At 51.1% G+C, this 27,987-nt stretch overlaps 1 protein-coding gene across 1 annotated transcript in view; it reads left to right on the plus strand.

Annotated features, from left to right (window-relative positions):
- The window catches only part of LOC116643439 (carboxyl-terminal PDZ ligand of neuronal nitric oxide synthase protein-like), a 276,985-nt gene that overhangs the window by 216,747 nt on the left and 32,251 nt on the right, over window positions 1–27,987 (plus strand). Inside the window, 2 exon segments of the mRNA XM_032422215.1 lie at window positions 14,638–14,746; window positions 23,816–23,957. Of these exon segments, the coding sequence (XP_032278106.1) occupies window positions 14,638–14,746; window positions 23,816–23,957 (251 nt within the window).

The raw sequence follows: 27,987 nt of genomic DNA on the forward strand, positions 1-27,987 counted from the left end.
AGTTGCAGCCTTCCCAATGTCTGGTGGCAGTCATGATCAAACCATGATTGGTCAAGTCTTCTGGGTTTGGTAACTTGTCTGTCAAGTTCTTGAATAAGAATTCCAAGGTTCAACATCTACCAGGAATCCTTTTCTGCTTTCAGCCCCACTCCCAGAGTGGGGATCTGATTTCTGTTTCTTCTTTGGACCCCAAGGCTATATAGTCCTTAAGTTCATCCTAGTACTGTAGTTATTTCCGTGTCTTCTGGTTTGTAGGAGGAGCTACATCTTACTCATCTTTATGTCCCCTTGACTGCCGTCTTGCGCATAATTGTGCTGAATACATATTTATTAAATTGAATTGATTTCTTGTTAAATCTTTGCAAAATTCCCAGGACCTGGGTACATTTTTTCTTTGGACTCTTATCTAGGATTGATGGGATAGGATGGATGGATGGATGGACGAATGAATGAACCAACCAACCTGCAGACGTTTCTTGAGTGCTGAATGCCACCCATATGTGAAGGTATTTGGGGAAGGGGATAAAAAATGTGAACCTGAACATCAAGAGCATATGTTCTAGTAGAAGATAGTAACCAGCACACAGATGACTGTTCAAAAGGCAGCCTTGCAGTTGGGAACACCAAGGAACCAGAAGTCACATGACCTTGCTCAGCTCTGCTCAGGGAGCAAGCCAAACAGGCTGTGGGATTCACCACAAAGCCAAGGCCGCCTTTGAAAATAGACTCTCCTTCCTCGAGTTGGCCAGAGACGCCAGCCCTGCCCTCTGTTGCTGCTGCACACTTAGCTCTTTGCTGGAGGGGCCGGTCATCTTTTTCTGTGCATTATCTCGGTCTTTGACTTTAGGTCTTGTCCAGTTTGTTGCTGCTTTTACTGATAATTCATAACCATCCGAGGGTGGATGGGAGGAATGAAACCATAATAAACAGTGGATGTGTTCATCTTAGTTTTACTCATGGCCTCAGTAAAGGGGTTGTTGGAGGGGAAGAGTAAGAAGAGCCTCAGAAGGTAACCCCTGATGGGTGTCATCTGCACATGAGCTCATGGCTGCCCATCATCTTCCAGTAGCACTTAATTCATTGTTAGGGGGTCCTGACTGCCAGAGGTGGGGTATCTCGGGTGCATTTCCTTCCTGGAGGGGCCGTCTAGGCAGCGGGCAGCCCTGCCGATCCTTAACACCCAAACACGGATGAAAATAGATACGTGCGTGCACACACATGTGGGAATGCCTGTTTGTAAGAAGTTTGTTTTTTTGTTTTTTTTTTGTTTTTTTAATATCAAAAGAGCTAAACCCAAATCCCTCCCAATTGCCTTTGTTCACTGATGGGAAGGACAAAGCCCTCAGGAAACAAGCCTGTCAGATGACTTAGCTGACACAGAGGCGTTTGACAAGCTCTGTGCGAGAGAAGAAAGGCAAGTACTCATAAACCAGGTCCCAGAAGAACCTGTCGCGTCCCTGGCACGGCCTCCCGCCCTTGCCGCCCCCCCCCCCGTGAATTTCCCGGGGCCCCCCCCCCCCCCCACGGGCCGTCCCCACCAGCATGAATTAGTGCCCATCTTGGCTCTCAGAAGATGGCCGCGGACTTTTTCTGGCCGCACGTGCTTTCCTTTGGATCCATGTCACATCTCTGGGAGGTGTCCTCACCCTGCGGAAAGGGAAGGAATTAACCGACAGGTAAAGTGCAGGTGGGAGCTGTTAAAACAGCCTGTGCTTTAACCAGGACGCTTGACTAAAAAAATCTTCCTGAGCCCTTGCCTCGGCCGGAGCCGACTCCTACGCGCAAGATCAGGACGGCCGCCAGGATGCCCTGCCACAGAAGGAGAGGGCGACAAGCTGGGGCAGGCCCGGCCTACCTCTGGCCGCTTCGGAGTTAGTGCCCTCGTGACTCTGTCCCCAGGCAAGCTCTGCACCCAGACCCCGTCCCCGGCCGTCTTGGCTGGATCTTCAGACCTCATTTTCCCTCTCCTTCCCCCTGGATCTTGAGGCTATTTCTGTTTTGTTTCTTCTTTTTTTAGCTTATAAATAGGCTCAGGTTTTGCCATCCAAAAGAGAAAAGGCGCTCCAAGAGCCTACCTTCTTATCTTGTCCTTTCCCTGCCAGACTTTTCAGGGTAATTGCTCTTGTGGTGTGTATTTCCATAACCCCTGCTCATTGCTCAGCTCATTATATTTGGGCTCTGCACCAAGTCCGCCCTCCCTATGGTCACCAGGGATGTCTGAGTTGCTAATCCCTGGCTCGCTCTGCAGCCTCATCCCCTTTGATCTTTCTGGAGCACTGAAGGCCGTGCACCTTCCCTCCTTCTGGAGACTCTTCTCCCGCACTTCCGTGGTGGTTTCTTGTGTTCCTTCTCTTATCTCCTGGTCTTTTCCTTTTTTTTTTTTTTTGGATGACTCCAAAAAAGTTCTGCCCTTTATTTTAATCAACTATTAACAGGGTTCTCAGTGAGCCTGAGAATTCTCTTCCTTCTCTACTTGCTACTTGGGGGGATCTTCTGTGTCCCATGGCTGGAGTTGCCCTCTGCGTCCTGGTGGCTCCTAAGTCTGGGCCTCTCTCCCAATCCCTTCTTTCTGCTTGTCTCACATGCAGGGCCATCTGAATGCTTTGGTCACCCCTCCGTGTTGACATGTGCAGAACCCACACCACTTCCCTGTGCCCTCAGCTTCTCCTGCTTCTGTGTCCCATGATCTGGTTAGTGTTTAGTCCACCCAACTCAGGATCCTCTCCCTCCCCCTCCTCATCCCCACGTCCAGAGAAATGGCTCTGGAATCCATGTCCTGCTACCCATCATCACTGCTGCTGCCTTAGACCTTCAGCTTTTCTTGCCTGGACTTCGGGCCCACCAGGCTGGTTGCTCAGACCGTGCACTGCCCAGGCCCAGGCTGTGTCAGTCCCCCTGCCCTGGGCTTGGCACCTGACTCACCCAGTCTAGCTCATGACTGTCTGTATGTCTGTGGATGAGAAAACGAAAACTCAACCATTAGAAAACTCACCCAGTGCCTCACAGTTGGAAGCAGCAAGACTGAGGTTGGAGTCCAGCCCTTCTGCCAGGCAAGCCCCCAATCCAGATTCTTCCTCTTCCCCCACAGCTTCCATATTGTAGTAGCCTCTCTTTGGCTTCCCTTCTTCTGCTCATGTCTCCTGCACTCCATCCTGCTACCACCATGACTACCAACTATGTCACTCCCCTGCGTAGGTCCCCGTCAGTGCCATGAGCACTGGGTTGTTGGGGGGGAAGAGGGACAAAAACAAAGGGACAGCTGGGCTGTGTGCAGCAGGCCCTGACCTCCCTCTGCTCTCATCTCCTGCTGGTCCCTTGCATGTGCTGGGTTCCTGGTGCCAAAGCACACTGGGCTATTTCATGACTCTGTGCCCCCATTTTTTTTTAAGAGAGCATGTGTACGAGTGGAGAGGGGCAGAGGGTGAAGAAAAGGGAGAATCCCAAGCAGGCTCGACGCTCAGTGCAGAGCCCGATGCAGGGTTCGGTCATGACCTGAGCCGAAACAAGAGTCGGATGCTTGGCCACCTGGGTGCACCCCCCCTTTTCCTTTGACTCCATGACTTTCTCTGTGCAGTTTCCCTTACGAGGAATGTTCTCCCTTCCTCCGTCTGATGGCTAGCTTTCCTTTGCTCGTCCAGATCTGCTCCCCACCAGGCTAAGTGCCCGCAGGCTGGCCGGTGGGTACCATCAGTGGGCTGCCTCCCCATCATGAGGGCTCCTGCCAGGTGGCACATGGTTCTCTCTCTGGGTTCTGGCAGCCGCGGGCCTTGGGGGCTCCCTTGCTGTTCTCTGCTCTCCCTGCACTCTGCCCTCACCTTTGTAAATAGTCCCTAGTAAACTCACCTTGGATGACCTCCATTATCTGTTTCGTGCCAGGCCCCAGCCTGAAGCGTTCCCCTCCATAATCCCTGTTACCTCCCACCTATTCAAGATGCTGCTTGGACGGCAGCTCCCCCGTGCGCCTTTCCCAAGAGCAGGCGGCCTCTGCGTCCCACACGTCCTCGGGGCTCTGCTCCACGGTCTGTGCTCGCCCCACTACGGAGCACTGTGAGCTCCTCAAGGACAGGCTCTGGACCAGTCTCCGTGCTGCCCCCGGAGACCATCTGCTGTGGGGCCGGGGAGGGAGCGGGTAGAGTAAGACATGCATTTCTTAGAATAAAGTTAAGCCGAACCACCCCCAGGGCACGATACTCCCTCAGCAGCTGCTCTTGGGTAGTGAGGGGACAGCCCAGAAGAGAGAGCTTGTGGCATTATGGCAGGAAGAAAAGAATTCTCAAGCCAGGACCGTCTTTCTTCACAACCTTCTCCCATCCCCCACCCCTGGTACCTGGCTTCCTCAAGCCTTCCAACCCACCCCTTCCCCAGACTTCCAAAGTGAAAACAGAAGAACATTGAAAAGTGATTGGGAATTGAAATGAGATCAAGGATGTGTCTGTTTTTTCCCCCCCATTTTGTTCCAAGATCTGTTTGTGGCTTGGAAGTAAAGATACGTGGTTCTGTATAATTAAAAAAAAAGTGGGGGGCACCTGGGTGGCTCAGCCGTTAAGCGTCTGCCTTCAGCTTGGGTCATGATCCCGGGGTCCTGGGATCGAGCCCCGCATCCGGCTCCCTGCTCAGCGGGGAGTCTGCTTCTCCCGCTCCCACTCCCCCTGCTTGTGTTCCCTCTCTCGCTGTGTCTCTCTCTGTCAAATAAAATCTTAAAAAAACAAAAACCAAAAAACCAAAACCATGAGATCCTGATTGAGAGGGAGCTGTCCTAGGACAGATTGTCCTGCGGTGTGTGTGAGGGGTAGGGGTGTTGCCACCGGCCCTGGCACCACGTTCTCTTGTCCTCAAGTCCTGAGAGGAAGTGCCTTCAAGTGAGCTGTGATTCAGACCCTCTCTGATGTAGGATCGGGAAGCGGGTCAGAGCAATCAGAGAAAGAAAAGTACCTGGTCATGCCAGCCAGGCACTCTGAGCCCTGGGAAGGGGAGTGGGTGCCCTCTCCTCAATTCCTGTCAGGCCCACGGGGGTTCCCATGTGCTGAGCACATGATGGCAGGGGCGTGGATTAGAGCAGAGGACAGAGTGTGTCATGGGATGAATCCCAGGAAGCTCCAGGTGGGTCATTTGAGGACTGAATGCCTATGGAAAAACTAGGATGAGCATTTATAGTATTCCTGGGTTGGTCTATTTGGAGAAACTTGGGTGGAAGGTGGGCAGTCGGGGATAGCAAAGAAACCAAGCACCTCTCCCCCAAGTGTCAACTGAAAATCTTACCCATGTGAGGATGAATTTATAGGCAACCAGAGAGAACCTATGTAGGCATCAAGGGCTTGAGAAAATAACTGGGGTAAGGAAATTCAGAGTTCCTAGGTGGCCTCAATGTGCCCTACCGCCGCCTTCTAGCTGGGTACAAAGAGAATAGTAATCATAACAGTCTAACACTCAGATGGTATTTGACGGTTCGCAATCAGCTATGTGGACAAGCAGGTCACGTAGAAGTGAGGAACCTAACTAAGATGGCTGGGGTCCAGATTCCGGCTCAGAGACCGTCGGGATCGAATTGTGTCCCTTCAGAAAGAGAAGTCCGGGTCGTAACCCTTGATACCTGTGACCGTGCCCTTGTTTGGCAGGAGGGACTTTGCAGATGTAATTGAGTTAAGGTGAGGTTGTCGTGGGTGGACTAGGACACCAAATCTACTGACTGGTGTCCTTGTAAGAAGGGGGGGATTTGGAGAAAGAGACACGGGACGCACAAAGAAGGTGGCCACGTGTGAAGCTAGAGGCAGCAGATGGGGAACCCCAGATAGAAAGCCAGGGAGCACCCAGGATCACTGGCAGCTGCCGGAAGCCGAGAGAGAGAGAGAGGCATGGAAGGGACCCTCTCTTGGAGCTTCTAGAAGGAACTAACTTGGCCAACACCTTGATTTCTGATCCCTGGCCACCCAAACTACGAGAGATTAAATTTTAGTTTTTCAAGCCATCCATGTGGTAATTTATTACGACAGCCCCAGGAAACAAATACAGGTGCCTACTAGCTGGCTGTGTGACCTTGAGAAAGTTGGGCAACCCTTCTGTTCCCTTGTCTCTAAAAGAGGGGTAGTAATGGCACCTACCTCATGACATGTTGTAGAGGGTTCAGTGACTCTTTACATATCAAGCGATTAGAGCACTGACTGGCACATGGGGGACACACAGCGGATTAGCAAATACTCGGATCAATTTAGTCAAGATTTTTGAGCCAGGCATTGTGCATAAATCCTTTCATTTGATTCGCGTGACAATCTTGTGAGCCTCTTCTTGTGCCATTTCACAATTGAGGGAACTATGAGTTGGAGTCTTTTTTATATTTTTTAAAGATTTTTTATTTTTTCATTTGAGAGAGAGAGAGAGCACAAGCAGGGGGAGAGGCAGAGGCAAAAGCAGGCTCCCTGCTGAGCTGGGAGCCTGATGTGAACGACGCTCAATCATCACCTGAGCTGAAGGCAGACACCCAACCATCTGAGTAACCCAGGCTCCCCTATTGAGTTGGGGTCTTAAGTGGCTTTGAGTAGCCTCCACTGAGGCTTTGTGGCTCTGTTCTGTCAGTCTTGTTGTTCCAGGAAAATCACGGGGACCTCAAGGTGCACAGGGACGTGGGGGAAGGAAGGGTGTGAACTTCTAATTATGATCTGTTTTGCGTTGGGAAGACCTTCGCCTAACCCATCTACACATGCTGCTTGAAGAAGAGGAGCGGTCCTTGTCTCAAAAGCAAGAGGATCAGCTGTTCGTGGGGAAGGAGAGGAAGACAACAGTTTTGTACGTGAAGCTCCCCCAGCACACCCCAGGTGAAGGAGCTCCCCTTTTCACTCTGCTCTCTGGCTCTGGAAGGAGAGCGGTGTCTCTGAGCAGGAGTCTCTGGGAAGCCCGAGCGTCCACAGAGTGTGGGAAGGATGAGCTGACCCTCAAAGACACGAACATTGGAAGGCGTAAGCCCAGGTAACAGACGTAGGAACAGAGGAGCAAGAATGGGCAGCCCGTGTAAAGCTTGGTGTTTGAACGCCGACAGCAGGTGGTAGCTGTTTGGGAGAAGTCACCAGCGTTGGAGAGAAGTTAGCCTTGAAGCCTAGGAAGGGATTTTTGCTGAGGGACGCTGGCCTGTTTTTTGCCTGCCTGTCAAGTACCGAACAAGAGGAAATGAGCTTATCACAGCGCTCGGTGTTTGGAAAGTGCTGTGTGACGGTCTGTGGTTGACTCAAGTAAAGCAGGGGAGACCCGAGGGGGACATCAGAAAGAGCTTCACAGGACAGCTGTGAAATGCGCAGATGCGTTACCTGCTGCCTGGGCCGCGGGGCTGCCTTCACTCGACTCTCAGAAGAGAAATGTGGCTTTACCTGACTCGCGCTAGATTTTAAAACTCAGCTGATGGCTCATCTCTTACCCTAGGTACGCCGTAGAGTAATAATTTGGACATTTGTATACTTTTCTACCTTGAAGAAACCTTTGAAATGGCTGCAGGGTTTGCGTTTCTCTGCCTGCAGTTGAGCAGGTGGGCTCGATGGCCTGTTGGGGCGTCCCCCCAGAGCCCGCAGTCGGGGTGCAGGTCTGTGAAGACACACGGGGCGTGATGTGTCCCAGCAGCTGGGATGTCTGTGCAGTAAGCAGACCAGTTCCACGAGCGACCGTGGGAGCAGCTCATGAGCTCATCGCCGTCCCCTCACGCCAGAGAGCAGGCTGAGGAGGCGTCGGAGGGAAGTAGGCCTCACGTCAAGAACGGCTAAAATGAGGGACTGAGAAGACAGAAATGGAAGGCACTTGTAGTAGAAGAAAACCAGCCGAAGTGATAGAGAGCCCTGGGAATACAGTGGGAGGAAAAGATAATCAGACCAAAGCAGTAATAAGAGAGAAAAATGATCACCATGAAGGTCAGTTTTATCTAAAGATTCAATTAAAACTAAGAAGCATGGAAGAAATGTGACAAGCAGGGACAGGAGTGTGGGTGCGTGTGCACGCGGCAGGACTGGCGGGCAGAGAAAGACACACCAGTCCTCGGGCGACACGCAGGGGCGGGAGCGGGGCGCCCGAGGACCCGTGTGCTTTTTTAAGGAGCGCTTAAAAGGACAAGGACTGCTCTATACTCGTGTGCTTCCGTGAGCAAAGCACTGGGGGCTCCCTCCAAAGGACCACCTCTCCTGAAACTGCCCCCAGGCCCTCGGAGGCTAACACATGCATTTGGGGGAGGGTGGCTGGGCTGCCTGGGGGTGTCGTTGCTCCTGCGGGTGGGCGGGAGTCACGCAGGATTTTCCCAGGACCTTCCCAGGACTGTGCTGTCCTCGGCTGGTCTGACACAGCAGGGCGGTTCTGGTGTCTGTCTCCTGCACTTTTCACCTGTGCTTTGTTCTTTCCCAGAGGTTTGGCCTTGGGCTGGCTCAGTCGGTGGAGCATGCAACTCTTGATCCTGGGGTTGTAGGTTCGAGCCCCACATTCGGTGTGGAGATGACTCAAAAATAAAATCTTAAAAAAAAAAATCCCATTGGGTTTTGTCTCTGCCATCTGCAAGTCACTCGGTAGCTTGTCTTTCCAGACACAGTGCATTCCTCTCTGTCCTTGTTGGGTGTCTTTTGGGTTAGGAATGCCCACACCTCTGAGACCTCAAGAGGAAAATCTCTGCTGCCTTCCAGCTGGAGGCCCCCGCCCCACCCACGGTGACGTTAGGGGACCAGTGATGATTTTTCTTTGTTCTTTCACTTGCAGGCTCACGGTTTAAAAGTATTTCTACAGCACTTCATGGGTTACAGAGTATTTGCCCGTCCACGGTCTCACCCACTCTCAATCTTTGCCCATCCCAGAACTTTACCACCACTCTGAGATTTTTATTCTCATTTCAAGGAGTAGGAGAGGAGGGAAAAACTGCCCGAGGCCCCATGCGGGGTCTAGACCCCCTGCCCTGGGGTTCCCTGCTTTGCGCTGTGGCAGGCCCCAGGCCGGCTAGTGAGACCCTCCCGGCAGGCTGTGAGCAGGACAGGGTGTGGGGGCTCGTGGGCGGGGCTCCCTATCTGTGGGTCTTGGGGGGGAAGCATGTGATTCTTCACATTCTCTGTAGCCAGTAGATTCCAAAGTCCCCACAGAGATGAGGGCAGGTGGTGGAGCACTCACACTGGGGGGCGTGGCCATGCTGGTGTAGACGGCATCCTATCAGAGAGAAGGATGGTGACAGTAACCAGGAGCCTGAGAGGCAGGAAGGGATGAGCACTTGAGGACAGAGGTGCAACCTAAGTGATTCCAGTTGGTCCCAAAAAGGTGAGCCTGTGGAGAAAAATCATGGTGGCTACCCAGATTTTTATATAGCGCGCCTTAAAAGAGCACAGAATGGCAGGCAGAGCTTAAAAGCAAATGTGAGCGCAAAGGAGCAGCCGTGATGGACCGAGTTTCTGGGTGCAGTGGGCTCTCGGAAAAGGCTGAGGATGAGAGAAATAGCACAGGGGAGGGCGGCATGGGATCAGAAGCTCCCAAGCCTCTCTACATTCATGCGTTCCATTTTTCTACCCCTCTCTTTTTTCCTTCAGTGGAGAACTATCTGATATTCAAACTAGAAACACTAGAACATAGGTGACTTACAAAGCAATGTTGAAGAACCATGAGGAAAAAAGTGTCCCTCCTTTAAGTGTGTCTGGGCCTCAGGTACTTGGGTCCTGGGGTCCTAACGAATGAGATGCGAGAAAATGGCCAGGACAAGACATTCCATGCCACTTTGTAGGAAGGAGGAAACTCTAGTGAACTTGTCGAAGAGATCATTAAGCGGACGGTCTATGAGAGCTCGGAAAAGGAAGTAGTGATCACCAGGCACCAGTCCTAAAAACCGGTGACCCAGGTATGCTTAGGGAGCCCGCCCTTGAGTGCAGCCGTGCAAGTCGGCTTCGAGCCTGAGTGGACCACAGTGCGAAGCAGCAGTGAGATGCTCTCCCTCAATAAAAAACCACACTCAGAGATGTCCAGAACATGATTCAGTTCTGTGTCCTTGGCAAGAGTCCCTGGAGAGTTGGGGTATGTACAGAAAAGGTTCACAAGGAAGAGGGAACTCCTGTTTACTGAGCAAGCAACTCGCCGCGTGCTGGGCGTTGTGTTAAATGTGGGCTGTATGTGTGTTTTAATACTTCATACCATGCAGGGATTGCTAATATACTGATTTAAGTGAGGAAGGAAAGGGTTATGTCAGTGGAGTGGTTGGGCTGAGGTCAGTAGCTGGGGAGTGGAAAAGCTACGACTTGAACCGAGATGTTTCTCACCCACAGTCCTCTGCGCAAGCCTGGAGGAGCGGTAAAGTGATGGACATGGGCCCGTGCAAGGACTATTGAAAGAGGAGGTAGCGAGTCACTTTAACAACAAGGGGAGGAAACAGAAACATGGCGGTGGCTTCCAAATATTCAGAAGGTTGCCCTTTGGAAGGAGGGTTAGCCTTGTTCTCCAAAGCCCCCAAAGGGTGGAAGTAAGGCGGTGGTGTGGAGGTAATAAGAGCACTTACTGTTCGCTAACCACTTGCTGCTAGAAGCTCCCCTTGCTGTATACATTCCTCCTCCAAACCCCAGGGGTGAGGTGCAGCCCTCTGATCATCCCCAGTGCACTGGCGAAGAACCACAGGGAGATAATGACCAGGATCTCCCACTAGTCAGTGGCTGAGCCCGGGCCTAAGATCGGGCGCTTTCAGCCATTTCCCTCTGCTGCATTCCTGTTGGTAGATTTCTAATCAGCATAAGGGAAAATGCCCAAGTAACGAGAAGCTCCCAAAAAGGGAGTCCTCTGTCGGGGAGTCGCCCTTCACCCTGACAAATCCTGAGGGGCGGGGACGCTGGGCTGGATCCAGGCCTGATGACCATGCAAGGTGTCTTTGTGAAATTCTGTTTTTCTCCTGTGCTCTTGAGATGAAACAAGTTTACTTTAGATTAATAGTCGAGGAAAGGGGGTGTTGGTGGTGGGTCTGGTGGTTCTTTATCGCTCTGTCAACCTGAATTCTGCGATAAGCTCCAAATCCAGTTTCTCTGAGATACCGTTTCTAGTTCAGTCATTTATGATAAGTTCATGGATAGAACAATCCGTAGGATAGTTTATTGCTATAGCTTTGAAGCAGAACAGTTCCATTAGCAGGTGAAAATTATAATTCTATGCATATTTGAAAATAAAAACAAGACATTTGAAGGGGGAACAGAACCTAACAAAACCCTGTAATCATTATTACAGTATAATGAACTACTCTGGTATCTCACCTTTGATAATTATACTGAAAGTTGAGAAAATTGAGATACTTTTTGGAAGCAGGATCAAAACTGTACCAGACTTCAGGATAAAGAAGGGGAAGAAAATCTTTCCTTATTCTCTGGAGCACTCGTGTTGGTCTCCTCCCTGCCCCCACTCCTGGCACGCAATCACAGTTCTTAAGACAACCAGGGTATGAAGAAATAAGGGTTCTTGGAATATGTTTCTAGATCGGGAGTTTTCGACCTGCGGCCTTAATTTGTTGATTTATTCATTTGTTGGTGAATGAGGTCACATGGAAAAACTTTGTGGCTTGACTGTGTTGGTGGATACTTTTCTAAGCTCTGACTAGCTGACATTTTAGCTAGGTTAGCTAGAGGTTATTTATCTCTTTTTTTTTTTTTTTTTGGTTATTTATCTTTAATAACGACACGTTACGTTTCTGAACTCAGACATAGCAGCACCGTCTCCAGAGAGCCCCAGTCCCAGGGACTGCATCGACACGCGGCTGTCCTCATGTTTGCTGGAAGGCTGCTTTGTCCATCCTCCCCTGCTGCCGTTCCTGGCCGCCTTCCTGGTCTCTGTGTCCTGTTGGCATGCTGCTCTGCCTTCATATCTGCTCTATCAGTTTTCATTCCAGTTCTCAGTCCTTAGGGCATTGCGTAGTAATTAAAAACTCAAAAGTGGAAGGAGTTTTATGTATGATTCAACTGAACTAACTGACCTTACTTCCTTGGTCCGGGGTGGGGGTGGGGAGGAGAAGTGAAAAACCAGACGGACCACATCACGGGTCGGGTGCTCACTAGTGACGGCACAATGCCTCCCTCCCCCTCAGCTGGTATTAGGAACCTTCTTTGTGCCCATTACCATGTTGGCACTGGGGACACCAGGATGTGGTCCTTTTTCCTTCAACGAGCTCTAGCATAAACACTGTACTTACAAGGGAGGTGCTGTGGTAACGGGGAACCCCAGGGGGTTCAGCAGCTCCTACTGGGGGCAGGAAAGCGTCTCTGACCCGAGTCTTCAAGGACACAGGCTGTCACAGCGGTGGCAATGGCAGGTAGATGTGTGTGACTAATTCTGAAGGACTATGTAGGTCAGGACTCTGCGAAGAGACGAAAGCAGGAAGGTAGCCATGCTGAGGAGTTTGGACTGGATTTCGAGGGCAGTAGGAAGCCTTTGAGAGGTTTTTAGAGGGAAATAATGAGATGTAGTTTGTGTTTTTAAAAATACCACTTTGCTAGCGAGGTAGAGAATGGGTTGGCCATAGGGGAGCTAGGAAGCAGAGAGAGACGCTAGGCAGGTTGCAGGAATCCAGGTGAAAAAAGAAGGATCTGTGAACTAAGGCAGTACCGTGGAGAAGAAGCAAATACATTTCCAAGCCATGTTGAGGAGATGGGCTGCAAAGAACGGGGTTGTGAGCAACAGATGGAAAACAAGGGAGGAAGTCATGGACGTGGCTTGAGCGGGTCCAGGGCCCCTCGTCCAGAGGGGGCTTGGGAGAAGGAAGGCCTCGTTTGCTTGGAGAATTACAAGGATGCTGATTAATTCAATGGGGGGCACGATAAATTTGAGAACCTTCAGAGACGTTCAGCGGAGGACGTCTAGAAAGATTGCCGTGGGGGAGGGCTGGTTCTCAGGCGGGGGGTGCCGAGGTACAGCAGTGGGTGGTCCCTTCCACGTCCCTTCCCTTTCTCAGAAGCCGCATTAAACAAACAGACCCACCTCTCATCTGCGTCACTCACAGTTGGTGGACATGTCAGACGTACTGACGTGACTTCGACCCCAGTGAGCAGAGGAATGGCGTCCCCGAGGTGAACTTGGGTTTCTTGCCAGGACTGTTCTTCTCTGTGTCGACCTTTCTTCCGAATGTCCCTCCCAGGCTCCTTGGGGTCCTTGGCGAGAATCTCAGTAACAAGGCTGTTGAGAGAGCGTATTGGTAAGAAGTACAAGGCACTTTACTCATTATTGCATCTTCCCGGTAACCCGGCCAGGTGTTGCTATTAGTCGTCCCGTTTGACAGGTGCTGCAGTCAGTGGCAAAGTTGCAGATCCGACTCTAATTCCCATTCTCTTTCTGCGAAGTACGCGGCACTGACTTACAGGAAAACAGATCGGCCTGTTAAATCCTCGGATGCAAGTCGCTAGGGTTATTACTGAGGAAGAGATGTTTTAGGGCAATGATGTGGCCCCAGAGGTGTTTCTCCGGAGCCACCCTCTCCTTGGCTCGCCCCAAACCGGTCCCACAGATGCGCCCCCGATTCTTCCCTCCCTTGCCCCATGCTGACCACACTCGGACCTGGCCGATCCCGGGGCACCCCGTCCTAGGCGCCCCTTCAGACTCTGCCACTGGGGCCCTGCTTACAACATTCCCCCTTTCCACAGCCTTCCCTCCGCCTCCTCTCTTGCCCCCAGCAGCCAGAAAAGAGCAGCAGGAAGTGAGTCCTCTGCTCAGAAGCCTCCAGTGGTTTCTCTTCTCACCTGGACTCCACACTCTGACCTTCCAGGGCCCCCGTGTGCTGGCCTCTGGCCGCTTCCGTGACCCTGTCACCGAGCACAAGCACTCCACTTAAGCCACCCTGACGTCGGGCCGTTCCTCAGACGCTTCCCAGCACCTTCTGAATGCCACAGGGTTTTCACGGGAGCGGTTCCCACTTCCTGCCATGGTGTTGCCCAGGTGGTTCCATGGGAGGTTCCCTCGCGCTCAGGCCTCTGCCTCTCCGTGGGGCCTTCCCTCTGGCCACCCTGGCCAAAACAGCCAACGCCGCCACGCTCTGCCCCTCGTTCGGCCTCTTTGTCCTCAGAGCACTCGTACTCTTTGTTTACTGGGACCTCCTGCACGTGAGCTCTGGGGGTTTAGGGCCTTTATCTGTCCTGCTGCTGCTGGAATAGCGCCCGGCCCACAGCGTGCTCGCGGGGCGCTGGGGGAGCCGTGGAATGAGCGCCTGGAGGCCGTGGGCCTGCCGGAGAGGGACGGGAAGCGAAGTCACTACCGTGGAGGGACTCTGATAATGGAACAGAGTATCTTCATCTCCCCCAGCGCGGCCGGCGTTGCTGGCTCCCTGACTCTCCGCATTTGGAGAGAACCATGAACAGGTATCCGGAAACTTGCCCACATTTCCACGGGTAGGATGTGGATTTATTGCCCTGATAAGGACGGCAACGGTTTTCTTTTCCCCTTCTAATACACAAATTACCAGCACAGATTTGCTGCCTAGTAACAGCGTGGGGTCCATGTCCTACCCATGCCCCCACTTCTGAATCTGGAGCTCACTCCGGGGAGTGTCTGGAGCCTGTTGAAAGTGCCACCTGCTTTCACAGGAAGAAGCGAGCTCTGTCTTCAGCGTGCCCTTAAATGGAGGTTTCCTTGTTGGAGATTTGAACCTAATGCCATCTTCGGTGCATTTTTCTGTTGCTCTTCCTATAGGATCTTCTACGTCTCTCATGATTCCCAAGACCTGAAGATCTTCAGCTATATCGCTCGAGACGGTGCCAGCAATATCTTCAGGTGTAACGTCTTTAAATCCAAGAAGAAGGTAAATGGGCAGTCTTCGGTCATTTTTTATTTTCCTCTGACGGACCCAGAGTAACTCCCCTCCCGAACGTTGACCCATCCCCTGTTGTTGGAGAGGCAAGATTCGAGGTGTTTCTCTGCGTGCACGACATGGGGGGGCCTTCCAATTAGTCTGTCAGTGTTCCTGTGTAATGAAATTCCCCTTCAGTTTCATCTCCACTTTGTACTCCGTGACATGTGGACAACTGGAGAGATCTCGACCATCGGATGAGGGCTCTGGAACGGGACAGGTAGATCATACCAGGAGTGATGCCCACCTTGGTGTGTGGTAGGCAAAGCACGGCCGTTGACTTAAGTGACCTTTCATCATAATTTTGTATATCGATCAGGGGCCTACAAATCATGACGTGTGGAGTCTAGTGTAGACTCTGTGTGCGAGGCTGGTTGTCCTGGGTGGTTATTTTGGGGTCGTAACCTTGATGCTTGAGTAAATGCAACGTTGGCAATTTGGTAGATGCTTTTTCTATCATTTCTCCAGGAATTTAACACAAAACTGAGGTTAGAAACCTAGGGTCTAGCCCCGCCCCACTAGAGCCCTCAGAAATATTATGTGGGTCACTCTCCCTAGTGGGTCTCAGCTTCCTTGTCTATATAAAACAAAGAGGAGAGTCAAAAGCAGAATTTCCTAAAATGGCTCCTGGAAAATATTTACCATCCAAAATGTTCCGTGTTAAAACTCTCCTCCTTGAATTTGCTGGGAAGTCCTAAAGTTTGAGAAACCCCTTTAGCTCTGTTTAACCCAGCATTTCACAAAACTGTTTCAGCCATGGGATCATGTTTTTGCCTTGTAATCTGTGTAATATCCTAGGAACTATTTTTCTGCAGAAGAGATTTCGGGAAACTATTTATGCCTCTAAGATTCCTTACACGTGTGGTGTTCTGGCCATAAACCACCGAGCATGGCTTTCTGTGAGGACGACTTCCAAATCCCTTCCTGTGGACCCCTTCTTTGACACCGTATGACATCGTATACTATAAAGCATCTTTAATAGATTTGTTAGGGACCTTGTCAAGTGGGCCTAATAAGAATAATACATGACAGGGTCATGATTAGTGAATCTTATGTGTCCAGTCCCCCCACCTTGGCTCTACAACGAGAATTCTGCTTTGCTGATTTAGCTTCTTCCGCTGAGGAGATTGGTGCCCTTGGCCACCTTTTCCCAGGCTTTTTAATGCAAATCATGGAATTTGGTTGGAAGGAGCTAGAACTGGAAAGGTAGAAGGAAAATGCACAAGTTGCCAGACTTCTAGGTGATAGTACAGTGGAGCGAAATGTGTAAGTGGGGCTAAGTCGAGCCGCATACTGAAGAACTGATAGGAAGAGGAGGAGGTGGGGGGGGAGAGATAAGCCAGAGGGGCAGTCGATGAGCATGGGGGGCTTGGGAGGGTGAAAGGCTCTTCTATAGCTTTGAGGTACAGGGAATCTGGGAAATGCAAAGTGTTCCTGACAATTAAGAATTGGATCATCTGTAATGTGCTCTGACAGGTGCAACTAAAGACTACAATCCCCTTTTAATTCATTTTGAGTGCCCAACTGTCCATCTGACTTCAGTTTTGTCCAGAGACTGGACCACGTGGGCCTTGGGATTTACTAGAGCTGCACATGGCACATTATAATTTACCAAGTACTGTAATATTTAATCTTGCTTGATCGTTCTAAAACCTCTGTGAAGAAGTTAAGACAGGTAATTTTCACCCCCAATTTCTCAGATGACTAAATTGAAGCTCAGAGAGATGAAATGACTTGCTCACAGTCCCATGAAGAGGCACTGGCCAGAATCAGGGAGCCGGGCAGAATTTTGAGCAGGAAAACCTAAGTAAAGGGTATCATTCATTCTATCTGCTTTGCCATCAGTTCTAGCAGATACAAACACAGTGGGGCCGTCCCATCCTGCCAAAACCTGGGAGTCGGAGAGCAGTGCCCACTGGGACTTTGACCTTGAAGCAAAGCACAGAATTGAGTTCTTATTACCCAGTGACAAAGGAGTGGTCGCCCGGCTCCCTCCCAGTTTGGCTTTTCCCATGTCTCCTAGCTCTCGGGGCTCATTCGGATCTCTGGCTCTTCTATTTTCCGTGTCCCTTTTCCCCTCACCTCCTGAGGCTGTAACTCTCGGTGGAGTGGGTTCTCAGGCCCTTTGCTGGCCTGCAGCCAGGCAGCTGAAAGAATGGTGTCCAGACAGCCTGGGAGGCCTGCTGCTGCTGAACTGTGGGAGGAAGGGCCAATGAGGAGAAGTGAGTGTGCAGGAAAGCCCGCAGATGGGCCGCGCGGGGGGCCCTGCCTGCCAGGTTTCTCATGCTTATTCCGGTGAGCCTCTGGGGATGGTGACTTACTATTGTGTAGAGCACTTCTGGTCTGGGGAGGTAAGAGTTAGCTTGGGAAAGAGTTTTAATTAGCCAGTCATAGGAATACCTATGAAGTGGGGGGGAGGGGAGGGAAAAAGGGGTGTGGGGAGGGACTCCATGCCCTGAGGAGACATGTCTTGCAGGGATGTTTTCGGAGCATTGGCGGTCGATCGATCAGGAGATCTCCTGACTGGTAGCCAGCAGACCTGGCTGTTCTCCAGAGCCTTCGTGTTGATCATAGTGTAGAAAGACCTCCTATGAGCTCCTTGCCGTGTCAGGGCTTTGGGGTATTGCTGTTCAGATCACACCATGGCCCGTGTGGGCACCCAGGGCCTGTTTCCCATGACAGGCTCCTCGTGTGGTTGTCGCCCTTCCCTTCCCGTTCACCCTGGGGAGCAGAGCTGTCTCTTCTGTCGGTTGAGAATAGGGGTCAGGCATCTCAGCTGTCCTGGGGGAGGGCCCCCGTCCTCACCCTGGCACGACCGTGATTCTGGATCTGTGGCTCCTCACACAGGTCGCTCACACATATAGCCAGTGTGGTTCTCCTCTTGGGCTCTTGTCAGGAGCTAGATAGCAAAAGATTGCGGGAAGCTAACCTAGCACCTGCTAGTCATCTAGGACTCCAGGTTACTCAAGTTCTTGCTTCGTAGGAAGTCGTCTGTTTTGGTTACCTGCTGTGTCCCTGCCACTCTTCTAAACTCTTTATGTGAGTTATCTTATATCCTTCCCATGGCAGGTGTGTGAGATAGGTACTCTTACGCTCTTCATTTTCCAGATGGGAAAACAGAAGCTTAAGGGACATAAGTCATAATAAGTGGAACTTAACCCAAAGAGTCTGACTCTTAACCACTCCATTTTACTGGTTTCCATCAGGAAGTTGTATAACAAGGAGTTGCCTTGTTCTCCAAGACCTATTTGCAATGGGATTCTCCTGCCCTTGTCATTTGGGTATGGAGAGCTTCTTAACTCTGAATGACCCAAGTCTCTCTGACACAGATTTTCCTTCTGTTCCTCTCACTGTCTTTGTAGGATCTGTACTGACTCCATTATATAGTTGGGGAAGGAAAGGGCCCAGGGAAGTGGGTTGCCATTGGTCACACAGTGAGTCAACCGTGCCACTGATACTGGAACCAGGCCTCCCGCCCCCTCGTCCCGAGCTTTGGCCACTAACCTCTGTTGCATGAAACTCCTAGAAGGAACATGAGCCTCTAGACTTGAGCTGCTCCAGCCACCAAGTGTGATGAAAGGCATCTCAGGAATGCGGGTGGTTGTGTGTGAAAGGATCCGATCGTCAGGAATGAGTTCTGTGTGACTGGGAAGGCTTGCCAGAACTGTTGGTGGGCATGTGTCTGCGGAGGGGATGGTTGTCCCCGCATCGTTCAGACTTCTGTGAGAAAGGAAGGCTGGGAGTGGGTCTTTTCCTCGCCCAGAGCATCCGGTGGAGATGTTTCCTGATGACCACTGCATTCTGCTTCCCCTCCTTGGGGGGGTATAATGATAGTATTCGTGTGAAAGGCCTCTGGCCTCTTGCGTGGTCTCTTGACCTCTCCTGTGGAGTGGATGTCACCCTCCTGTCTTGTCCTCCCAGCCCCGGGAGAATGAGGCTGTCGGCCCTGATGAAGTGTGACTGTACTTAATAGCGCATCAGTGCGTGAAGTGTTGGTGATTAACAAGAGCCGCAGGAATCTCCCTGGTCTCTTCATGGGCAGCTCCTTGAAATCATTTTGCCTGCAATCACAGCTCAGTTGGTTTAGGTTAGGAGAAATTTCTTCCTCCTGTAATGCTGTCACCATCAGATGAGCGGCCACAGCTGAGAAGCCTCATGGTCCGTCCTTGGGTGCTTGCAATGGATTTTGAGCGATGATGACAGTCATGGGCTAAACAATAAGTCACTTGCCCGGCCAAGTTTACAATGAAGGAGAGGGAGGTCCTACACTCAGGGCAAGAGCCTGTTTTTTATGTCTTAAATGTTGGGGTAGTGGGATGGGGTTAGGAAGTCAAAATAGAGAAACCACAGGTCTCTGAACTCATCTGGTCCAAACCTCTCTGTTTATGGATGAGGAAATCGGCTCCTGCAAAGGTGAGTTAACTTGCTCACGGTCACCTGGGTGGTTACTGCCAGTACCGAGGTTATAACCCAGCCTTCTTTCCTCTATGGTCCTGTGGTTCGTGGACTAGCAGAGTACAAGGAAGAACCCAGCAGTCTACTGGAAATTTTAAGATCCCCTATGTCCTGTCGATGTCGAAAGTCCTACTCACTTTGAAACTAAACTTTCCCCATAGTGAGCAATATTCTGGTGTCCCAGGCATTATTGCCTCAGTCAAATTATAGATCAAGACCATTCCGTAACCTGTTGGACAGAATCCCCACCCATCTCCCGTTTCAGAGCCTTCATACCTCGGATCTTCCTCTGTGTAGAATTCCAAATATATTTTCTTGCTTCAGCATTGTGAATTCTGTACACTGCTGTCATTTGATAGATACAAGCTTCAATCTTTTATAACAGTTTGAAAAAGGGGGGGGAAGCACATTAAAGAAACATGACCTTCAGTTCTATTTTTTTGTTGCTGAGACTGGTAGCTCAGGTCAAGGTAAGGGCACTGGACTTTATTGCTGTGATAGATGAGAAGAATTATAAACCCAGGAGCTGTCCTGGAACTGAGTTATTGGACTTCAGTCCCCTGGAATTCAGAAGTACTCAGCAGACAGGTCTCAAGTGTGGGGTGTGGAGGCAGTAGATGAGAGTGGAGAAGAGAGAGCTGTAGACTAGGGAGGAGTGGGCACCACGTTTCTCTCTTCTTACTGTTGCCTTTGCCATCTTCATCTTCATGATGAGCACCTGCTCATCCCTTTCCTTACTTACCTGAGGACTCCTTACGTCATCTCCAGGAATTGTGAAATACAGCTTTTTCCAGGACAGTGAAATGCGGATCAGTGCCCAGGGTCATTCCTTAAGTCAGCTGTGGAATCAGACGAATATCTACCATTCTTCACGTGTATGTCGCACTCGGAAGATTCTCCACATCTACAGGGCCAACCGACAATGGGGTCCCCTAACATGGGAACAGAAGCTAAAATCATGACCGACTATAATTTTTCCCTGGATCAGTGAAGTACAGGGGCATCAACCGTTTGATTTCTGTCTTCCTGAAACCACCACTGCAGACTCCTGTGTGCTTTTGAGCAGCCACCCACTCTCACGGAGAACATGGCCTTAGTTCATGGTGGCCGCTGCAGTTCACCGGATACCCCTTAGGCGTGTCGTTGGTACCCACAAGAGGACAGCCGTTGGTTGTGTCTTGACCCCTGTGCTGGACGGAAGGATGGCCTTGGGGGGTGGTGAGAGGGAGGGAGGCTTTGTCAGCATGAATAAGTAGAATGGTCTAAAGAAGCATTTCTGTGTGTCATGACGGTAAGTGGTACAATGTTGTAAGACCACTTCCTTTCCAGGCCTGTTTCACAAAATTGCCTGTAATCGGCACTCTCCTGAGCTGCCGTGGTCCCCATCTGTGGCTGAGAGCCACTCCGAGAGGTTAGATATTCCTTCCCAGCTTTGAAAAACATCAAAGCAACCACAGCCAGCCTAATCTTGACAACTCAAAGCCCACAGATGCTTTGGGGCTGCTGATGGAAAGTGGCTTTTGGACAGGAAGATTTGATCCATGTGGCCAATTACTTTCAGGGGGCTTTTGTGAGACTAAACTGGATTTGTCCAGAAATAGTGCAGTATAGGGATGCTTTGTAAAAATCTAGCAAATTCCAGAGAATGGCCAGGTTCTGGAACTGGAGAAGGCCGCCTTCCCAGCATGCCGCTTGTGTGTTCTGCTCTGTGCCTGGCTGCCTTCACATCTTTTCATCTCCCCTTTGATTTCCAAAGGCCTGTTTGTGGTCGTGAGGTGTGAGCAGCTCCTTGTGACCCATGGGGACCTATGGAAAGGGTTCTTTTGAAAGCTGCTTTTAGTGTAGAGTCCTCCCTCATGGGCTTAGACATGGTGTATGAACTATTAAGTCTTAGCACATGTGAGCCCTGCATTCCCGGGCGGCAGGCAGAACCGGTTTTCTTGCTTGGGAGGCCAGAAGGCCTGGTCCCTGGGCGGCGCAGGCCCAGCCAGCAGGAAGCAGCATGGATGTGCAGATGGCACCAGCTGGGGGAGGGATGGCCCTGCCTGGTGCGGGTTGGCCTTATATGGGAATCCGAGCCATCTTCAAGTCATTTCCCCCAACGGGGTCCTTATATGGGAATCCACTAAAAGTAGACTTCCCACTGGTGAGGGGAGGCAAGCTGAAAGGTCAGAGGGCACCTGAACTCACACAGCCATTTCTGAGAATTGGGAGCCATCCGGCTTCTTCCAGCTTCTAGAGTGCTGAGAAGAGAGGCCACTTCTGTCACGTGTTTCCAGTCCTCCTGTAAAGCAGATAGCAGGGCAGCTTGATTCCGTGTTCAAGTTCAGAGAGCTCCTCCTGGAACGTGCCGCTGGGCCCTTTTACTGCGAGTGGAAATAACGACCTCCATTCAAGGGGAGTAAAGCACAAATTGAAAGGAAGCCACTTAGCAGCGAATGTGCAAACCTAGAACTCTAATCCGACAGTCTTCTCGTGGTGGAAACCATCACACAGGCACAGACCAAGCATCATCTGGCCGGCGGCTTCTCCCCTGTTGCGCACTGTGGGGAGAGAGGGTGGTTTAGCCTTTTATCTTTCATGCTCACCTACGTAGTCAGAGGCAACTCTCTTAATATCTTTCTGTTGTTGATAAAGTAAGCCCAGCCATTCCTGTTTATTTTCTGTTTTCATTGCCCTTCGGCACTAAAACCTGTTGGTGAGCACTCAGGGTATGCCGAGCAGCGTGGGAGGCGCTCTCTAGCGTGTTAGTCCTACAGGTGCCCCTCCGGGTGGTGGAGGAGAGGTCGTAGACCTCACTGAGTCACCCCTTCAGGTGGCGTCACAGGCAGGCATAGAATAGCTGTCAGGAAGGGCGGGTAGGAAGGGGTGGGGGCCTGAGGCGAGGAGGTGGGGTGCGATTTCCAACACGGAAGGCGGGACCAGTGAGCCTAATAAAGTCCGCATTTCCTGCCTCTTCAGGGAATCCGAGGTGAGGGTCAGCTGCTTACGATAGTGAGTGTACTAATGTGTGAACATGAAGCGTGGAGAAGACTAAGCATTAAAACCAGCCCACTTCCTTCTGACCATTTTGGGCTTGTAAATAGTTGGTTGCAACTGGTGTGTATGTTCCGTACGTTTGTCCTTGATAAAGGTGGCAGAGATGTGAGCCACAGTCTGGGTTCTTCAGAGGTCAGTCCTGAGTGTGTTCCATGGCCCAGCTTGGGATGCAGGAGAAATGCAGGTCCTCTGAGAAGTCATTTCCTCCTGGATCGAAATCTGAGTGCTCCCTTTCAAAGAGAAGATGAGAAATCCTGTCCCTACCCCTGTCTAATCCTATAGATTCAGGGGCACGTGTGTGAGGACCTTTTGACTTCTGACATCATCCTCAAAGCTAGTTAAGGAAAGTACCTGTGGCTTCCAGGGATGGTGGAATTTGTCACCTGTCCTCCTTGGGGGAACCTGAGATTCTGTAGCAACAGACGCTGTGGTGAATGTGGAGCTTGGCTAGGTAGGCACAGCTGACCCGGAGTCAGATCATCCAAAATGTGACTAATCTCAGACGCAGGCGTAGGGGGACAGCCACGGTTAAATAAACTGCTGTCAGTGGTGGTGGGGTGTTTGGGGACCCCAGGGGACAAGGAGCAGTGAGCTGGGCTCACCCAGCCTGTAGCTTGCCCTTGACTCAGTCTTTGGAAGACAGTGAAAGCGGACTGAGGATGCAGTTGGTCAGCTATCCACTTTGGAGGCCAGGCCCTGGGGACCGTGGTTGTGGTTCTTCCTCAGGGCATGTGTGGGTCCCTTAAGACTGTAGGGGACGAGGCTTCTTTGTCCTGTGTCCTCTTCCTCTCCAAGTTAAGGAGAGCTAGAGTCAGGCTCTGTTCTTGGGCTATTAAAAGAAGCAGTTAAATAGCTCCTCAGCCCCCCACCTCCAAGCCAATAAAGAAAGGAGGAAAAACAGCAAAGAGAAATAGCCACGGAACAGACCCAAGGGAGCGATGTCTTTAGAGCGAGACTGGGAAGGCTCTCCTTAGTTAAGCTTGCTGCCAGTGGTGTTCCAGGGGACTTGGATTCTGGGCTTTGCTGGCTCTGCTGTTTAGATGGCGGCTTCCTGGCCCCGTCTCCCCACCACCCCTGGTCTGCTGGAGACTCACCATTTCCAGCAGGAAAGAAGTGATGGCTGAGTTGCTCTTCATGTGGTGAACCCGTTGAACATTTGATTGTGGTTGGCAAAGGAGTCGGAAGGATCTCGACCACTTTTGTTAAACCTGGGAGGATGAATTGGGCTAAGTCCAGAATTGGGGTATTTGCTGTCTGTCCTTCCAGTTGACTTATTGTTACAGAACCGTGGTGAGTGTCTATTTTCTGGGCCATTTCAAGAAGAAGACTATCTCCGCACTCCTCTTGGTGAGCGTCTGGACGTCAGAGCCACGTTAGATGTTTCCATCTCTTTCCTTTGCCGGCTTCATGGGTTTCTGTCCGCGAGGCCCCGGCACGTCCTCTCCCATCCCTGGCCCTTCTTGTGTCCTTGCAAAGGGTCCCCACGCCCCACGCCCTTCACTTGCTCTTTCCCTTTCTCCTTCCCAGAGCCAAGCTATGCGAATCGTGCGGACGGTCGGGCAGGCCTTCGAGGTCTGCCATAAGCTGAGCCTTCAGCACACGCAGCAGAATGCAGATGGGCAGGAGGATGGAGAGAGCGAGAAGAACAGCAGCTGCTCGGGGGACCCAGGTAGGCACCGGGCAGGTGCAGGCAGTGGGCGTGGGCGGACAGGAGGCGGTGGTGGCGGCAGAGGGTGGGGGGCACCCCGCATGGGGCCACACCTCCCTCCACCAAGCCCCAGGCAGCCAGTCCACTTAAAAAACATTTTAGTGTTTCTTTTTCTCTCTGGAGTCCAAATTTTCTTTAAGGAACACGTGTGGCTTTCCTAATAGAAAATTAAAGATGTTTATCGAACAAGGAAGCGTTTGAGTGCCTGATGCTACCAAATCTGACCCCCAAGAAAACTTCAATACAAAAGCACCTTCATAAAACAGATTAGAAAGAAGATAAAGTTTATAATTACCTTAATAGCTTTTTTCCTGTTTTCTAAATTCTGTAGTCCTGTGAACCTTCCATGTGGACATTTTTCCAATACCTCTCATTTTGAAGTGTCAGGAAACCTGAACGTCTTTTACAAAAATGTGAATTCTCCTGTTCATCTCTCACTTTAACAGAACAATACAAATTTCTGATGGCAGGAGGGTCACAATGGAAAGCTATTACATTCAGAACCTGGGGGACACAGATGAAGCAGTGTGCAGAGGAAAATCCAAAGGTTCGACTGTTTATGTTAACAGATAAGCAATCGTGAAAATCAAATTAGTGAAGCATCCAACTCAGGAAGTCAGAAAACAACAAAGTAAAATCTCACGCTGCAAAGGGCTTGAGAACGCAGACGGTTGGTTTTCCTTCTGGCAGCACCAGTCCCTGGCTGTGTGATCTGGGGCAAGTTAATAACCTCTCTGGGCCTTAGTGTCCTCTTTGGAAGAAAACAGGAATAAAGTCGTGTCCACCTCATAGGATTATTGTGACCACAGATGAGCAGATACATGTGAAGCGCCTGGTACATAGTAAACACCAGATACATGTTAGCTGTTAATATTGTAACAGAAATAAGGAAAAATAAAAAAGCAAGAACAGAAGAATTTCTGGAAAAGGTGAGTGATGACAGATGAGTGGCTTTGTGGACATAAAAACATAAAGCTATACTAGGTAAAACTGTACCATCACATGAACGCGTCCCGGGGTAGATCAGAGTAGAAAGCTTAGACGTAGACCCAGACACGTACAACATGTGATATTATTCTAGATGTTGCTGGGAAGGTATTTTTCAGATGAGATTAACTTTTTTTTTTTTTTTAAGATTTTATTTATTTGAGAGAGAGAGAGGGAGGGAGGGAGAGCACTGAGGGAGAGGGAGAAGCAGACTCCCTCAGCCCCGCTGAGCAGGGAGCCCGACGTGGGGCTCAATCCCAGGACCCTGAGATCATGACCTGAGCCGAAGGTAGACATTTCACCGACTGAGCCACCCAGGCGCCCCGAGGCTAACATATAAATCAGAGGCTTTGGGTAAAGCAGAACACCCTCCATAATGTAGGTGGGCCTCAACCAATCAGTTGAAGGCCTTATTAGAACAAAGGGGGATTCTGCCACTAGATCACCTTTGGACTTGGACTACAACTCTTCCCTGGGTCCCTAGCCTACCCTACAGATTTTGGACTTGTCACACCTCCACAATCACATGAGCCAATTCCTTAAAATCAATATGTCTACGTGTAGTTCCCTGATACAGTTTCCATCACTCTGCAGGGCTGTATCCTCATTTACACAAGGAGGAGAGAGGCTCTGCTGGGATGCCAGTAGGTTACGTAGACAGCACATCCATTCCGTGCTGGACCTCCTTAAGATACACCCTCAGGTCTTCGACGTCTTAAACTTTGAAGAAACTATACTAGACTGATGTTTCTTTTTTTAAGATTTTTTAATTTACTTATTTGAGAGAAAGAGAGCCAAGAGAGCACAAGCAGGGGGAGCGGCAGGCAGAGGGAGAAGCAGGCTCCCCGCTGAGCAGGGAGCCCGATGTGGGACTCAATCCCAGGACCCTGAGATCATGACCTGAGACGAAGGCAGACACTTAACTGACTGAGCCACCCAGGCGCCCCTAGACCGATGTTTCTACATGTAGAACATCATTTATGTTACATTTTGGGGGGCAGGGTATGTAGAAGAAGCCAAGTAGCTGAGGTCTCGTGTATATTAATGTTATTTGAGAAAACGATCACCAAGAAGGTAGTAAGGAGAGAGGTGACATGGCTGGCGGGCCTGTTATTTCCATGCTGACCGTCCGCTACAGCTGGAGGGCCACGGCCACGTTGGTCTCGACCCATAGCCACTGTCACCGTCGCCGTCACCAGCTCTCTGCTCAGCCCGCCGGCGGCTCTCGCCCCGAGACCCCACTCCCGTGATTCCACCTGCTGCCTGCCCCAACGGCCATCATTCTGAATAACATTTCCTTTTCCTCCAGCTTTCTTATTCTAAGAATATGGTGTATTACTTGTAACCTACAAAATATGTGTTGATCAACTGTTACTGATACGGCTATTAACAACAGTAGGCTATTAGTTACGTTTTGGGGGCATCAGAAGTTACATGTGGATTTTCAACTGCATGGGGTGGTCGGTGCCCTAATCCCCGTGTTGCTCAAGGGCCAACGGTATGGTACTCTGAATACATATTACATAGTAGCTAGTTCTGTGGCTCTGAGTCGAAAATGCATGACCTACCCCATCTAGGCAGTGCGGGAAGGAGACAGGAGGGTCTCTCGAGTCCCATGGTCTTAGGGCAGGTCTGAGTTCAGTGATGAATTAGGATGCCCTCCTATCGCAGCGTTTACCCTGAAGGCAAGCCTACTTAGATACTTAGAGTACTAAGCGTTTGGGATGCCACAGATCTGGGATGGGAAACCTTTCTCCCTCAAGGAAAGCTGCTTACTGCCCGGCCCCATTGTCCCTTGCTCTTTACGGCCCCACCTGCTTGCTTATGGGCTGTAAACCACTGGGAACGCGTCTCTTCTGTCCGTAAGTGCCTCCCCCGGAAGCATTTATTGACTGCAGTGGGATTTTCGTCTGTAATGGGGGACCTCAAAGCACCGGAGTAGAATTGTTGGTTGGTGCGTGCGTGCGTGTGTTGTTACGAGCATCATCTCGCGTCCGTGCTCGGGAGCTGTCCGTTTAATGCCGTGTGTACCTTTGCCCGGCGCCGCCCCACGTGACGTGGCAGCAGGCCCGTGACGGCACAGGGGAGACCTGCGCGCGCTGTCTTTGATGTCTTGTCCGCCCTTTGCCTTCTGGGTTCCAGCAGTGCTTTTAAGATGGCATTCACCTTCACCGTCCCCTCAGTGCCTGCCTTTCTTTCCTCCCTCATTCTTTCCACAGGGCCCTACCCTCGGGGAGATTTATCTTTGGTATCTTTTGGCAGCAACCGCCTTGGGCGCGTCCCTGGAGCTCAGAGCCAGGTGGGGCCAGGGCTCCTGCTCCGCCCTCCCTGCTCTGCCGTGTGGTTTCTTTGACTCCTGGTGAGGGTTTCCTGGGCGAGATCCCGTTCCCTTGGAGGCCTCCTCCTCCTCCCACGGCAGCCATCCAATGTGGGGAAGGGCTTGGAACGCTTGGGAGGAATAGAGCTTCTTGAAAAGAAAACTCTGGCCATCTAGACAGTGAGCGGCGGGTTGGGGGGAATATTTATTTTGTGTACCCGTTACATCCGCTGCTCACTCCGAACAGCAAGCAGGCTGCTGACCCATCCCGTCTGCGCCCCCACCTCCCCCTTCTCCTCCAGCCCTGGCGACTGCCGCCCCATCGTCTGTTCTTTCCTTGGTTTTAGTGCCCTCCTTCATTCCACAGATGTTCATCTCGCCCCCCCCCCCCCGACGTGCCAGGCTCAGTTCTGGGTGAACTGAACAACAAGACAGGTACCCGATGGCAAGGAGCTGGCTTTCAAAGTTGGGGGTGGGGGTACAAACCCATGACAAATACACCAGATCACCTGGAGTGTGTAAGTGAAGACAGTGAGGGGGGCTGTGGGGGACTGCAGGTGGAAGTCGCCAGCCTGGGGGGAGGCAGGGGAGTGTGTAAGTGAAGACAGTGAGGGGCGGTGTGGGGGACTGCAGGTGGAAGTCGCCAGCCTGGGGGGAGGCAGGGGAGTGTGTAAGTGAAGACAGTGA

Source organism: Phoca vitulina, unplaced genomic scaffold (assembly GCF_004348235.1).
Source record: "Phoca vitulina isolate PV1807 unplaced genomic scaffold, GSC_HSeal_1.0 scaffold26, whole genome shotgun sequence".
Classification (NCBI taxonomy): domain Eukaryota; kingdom Metazoa; phylum Chordata; class Mammalia; order Carnivora; family Phocidae; genus Phoca; species Phoca vitulina.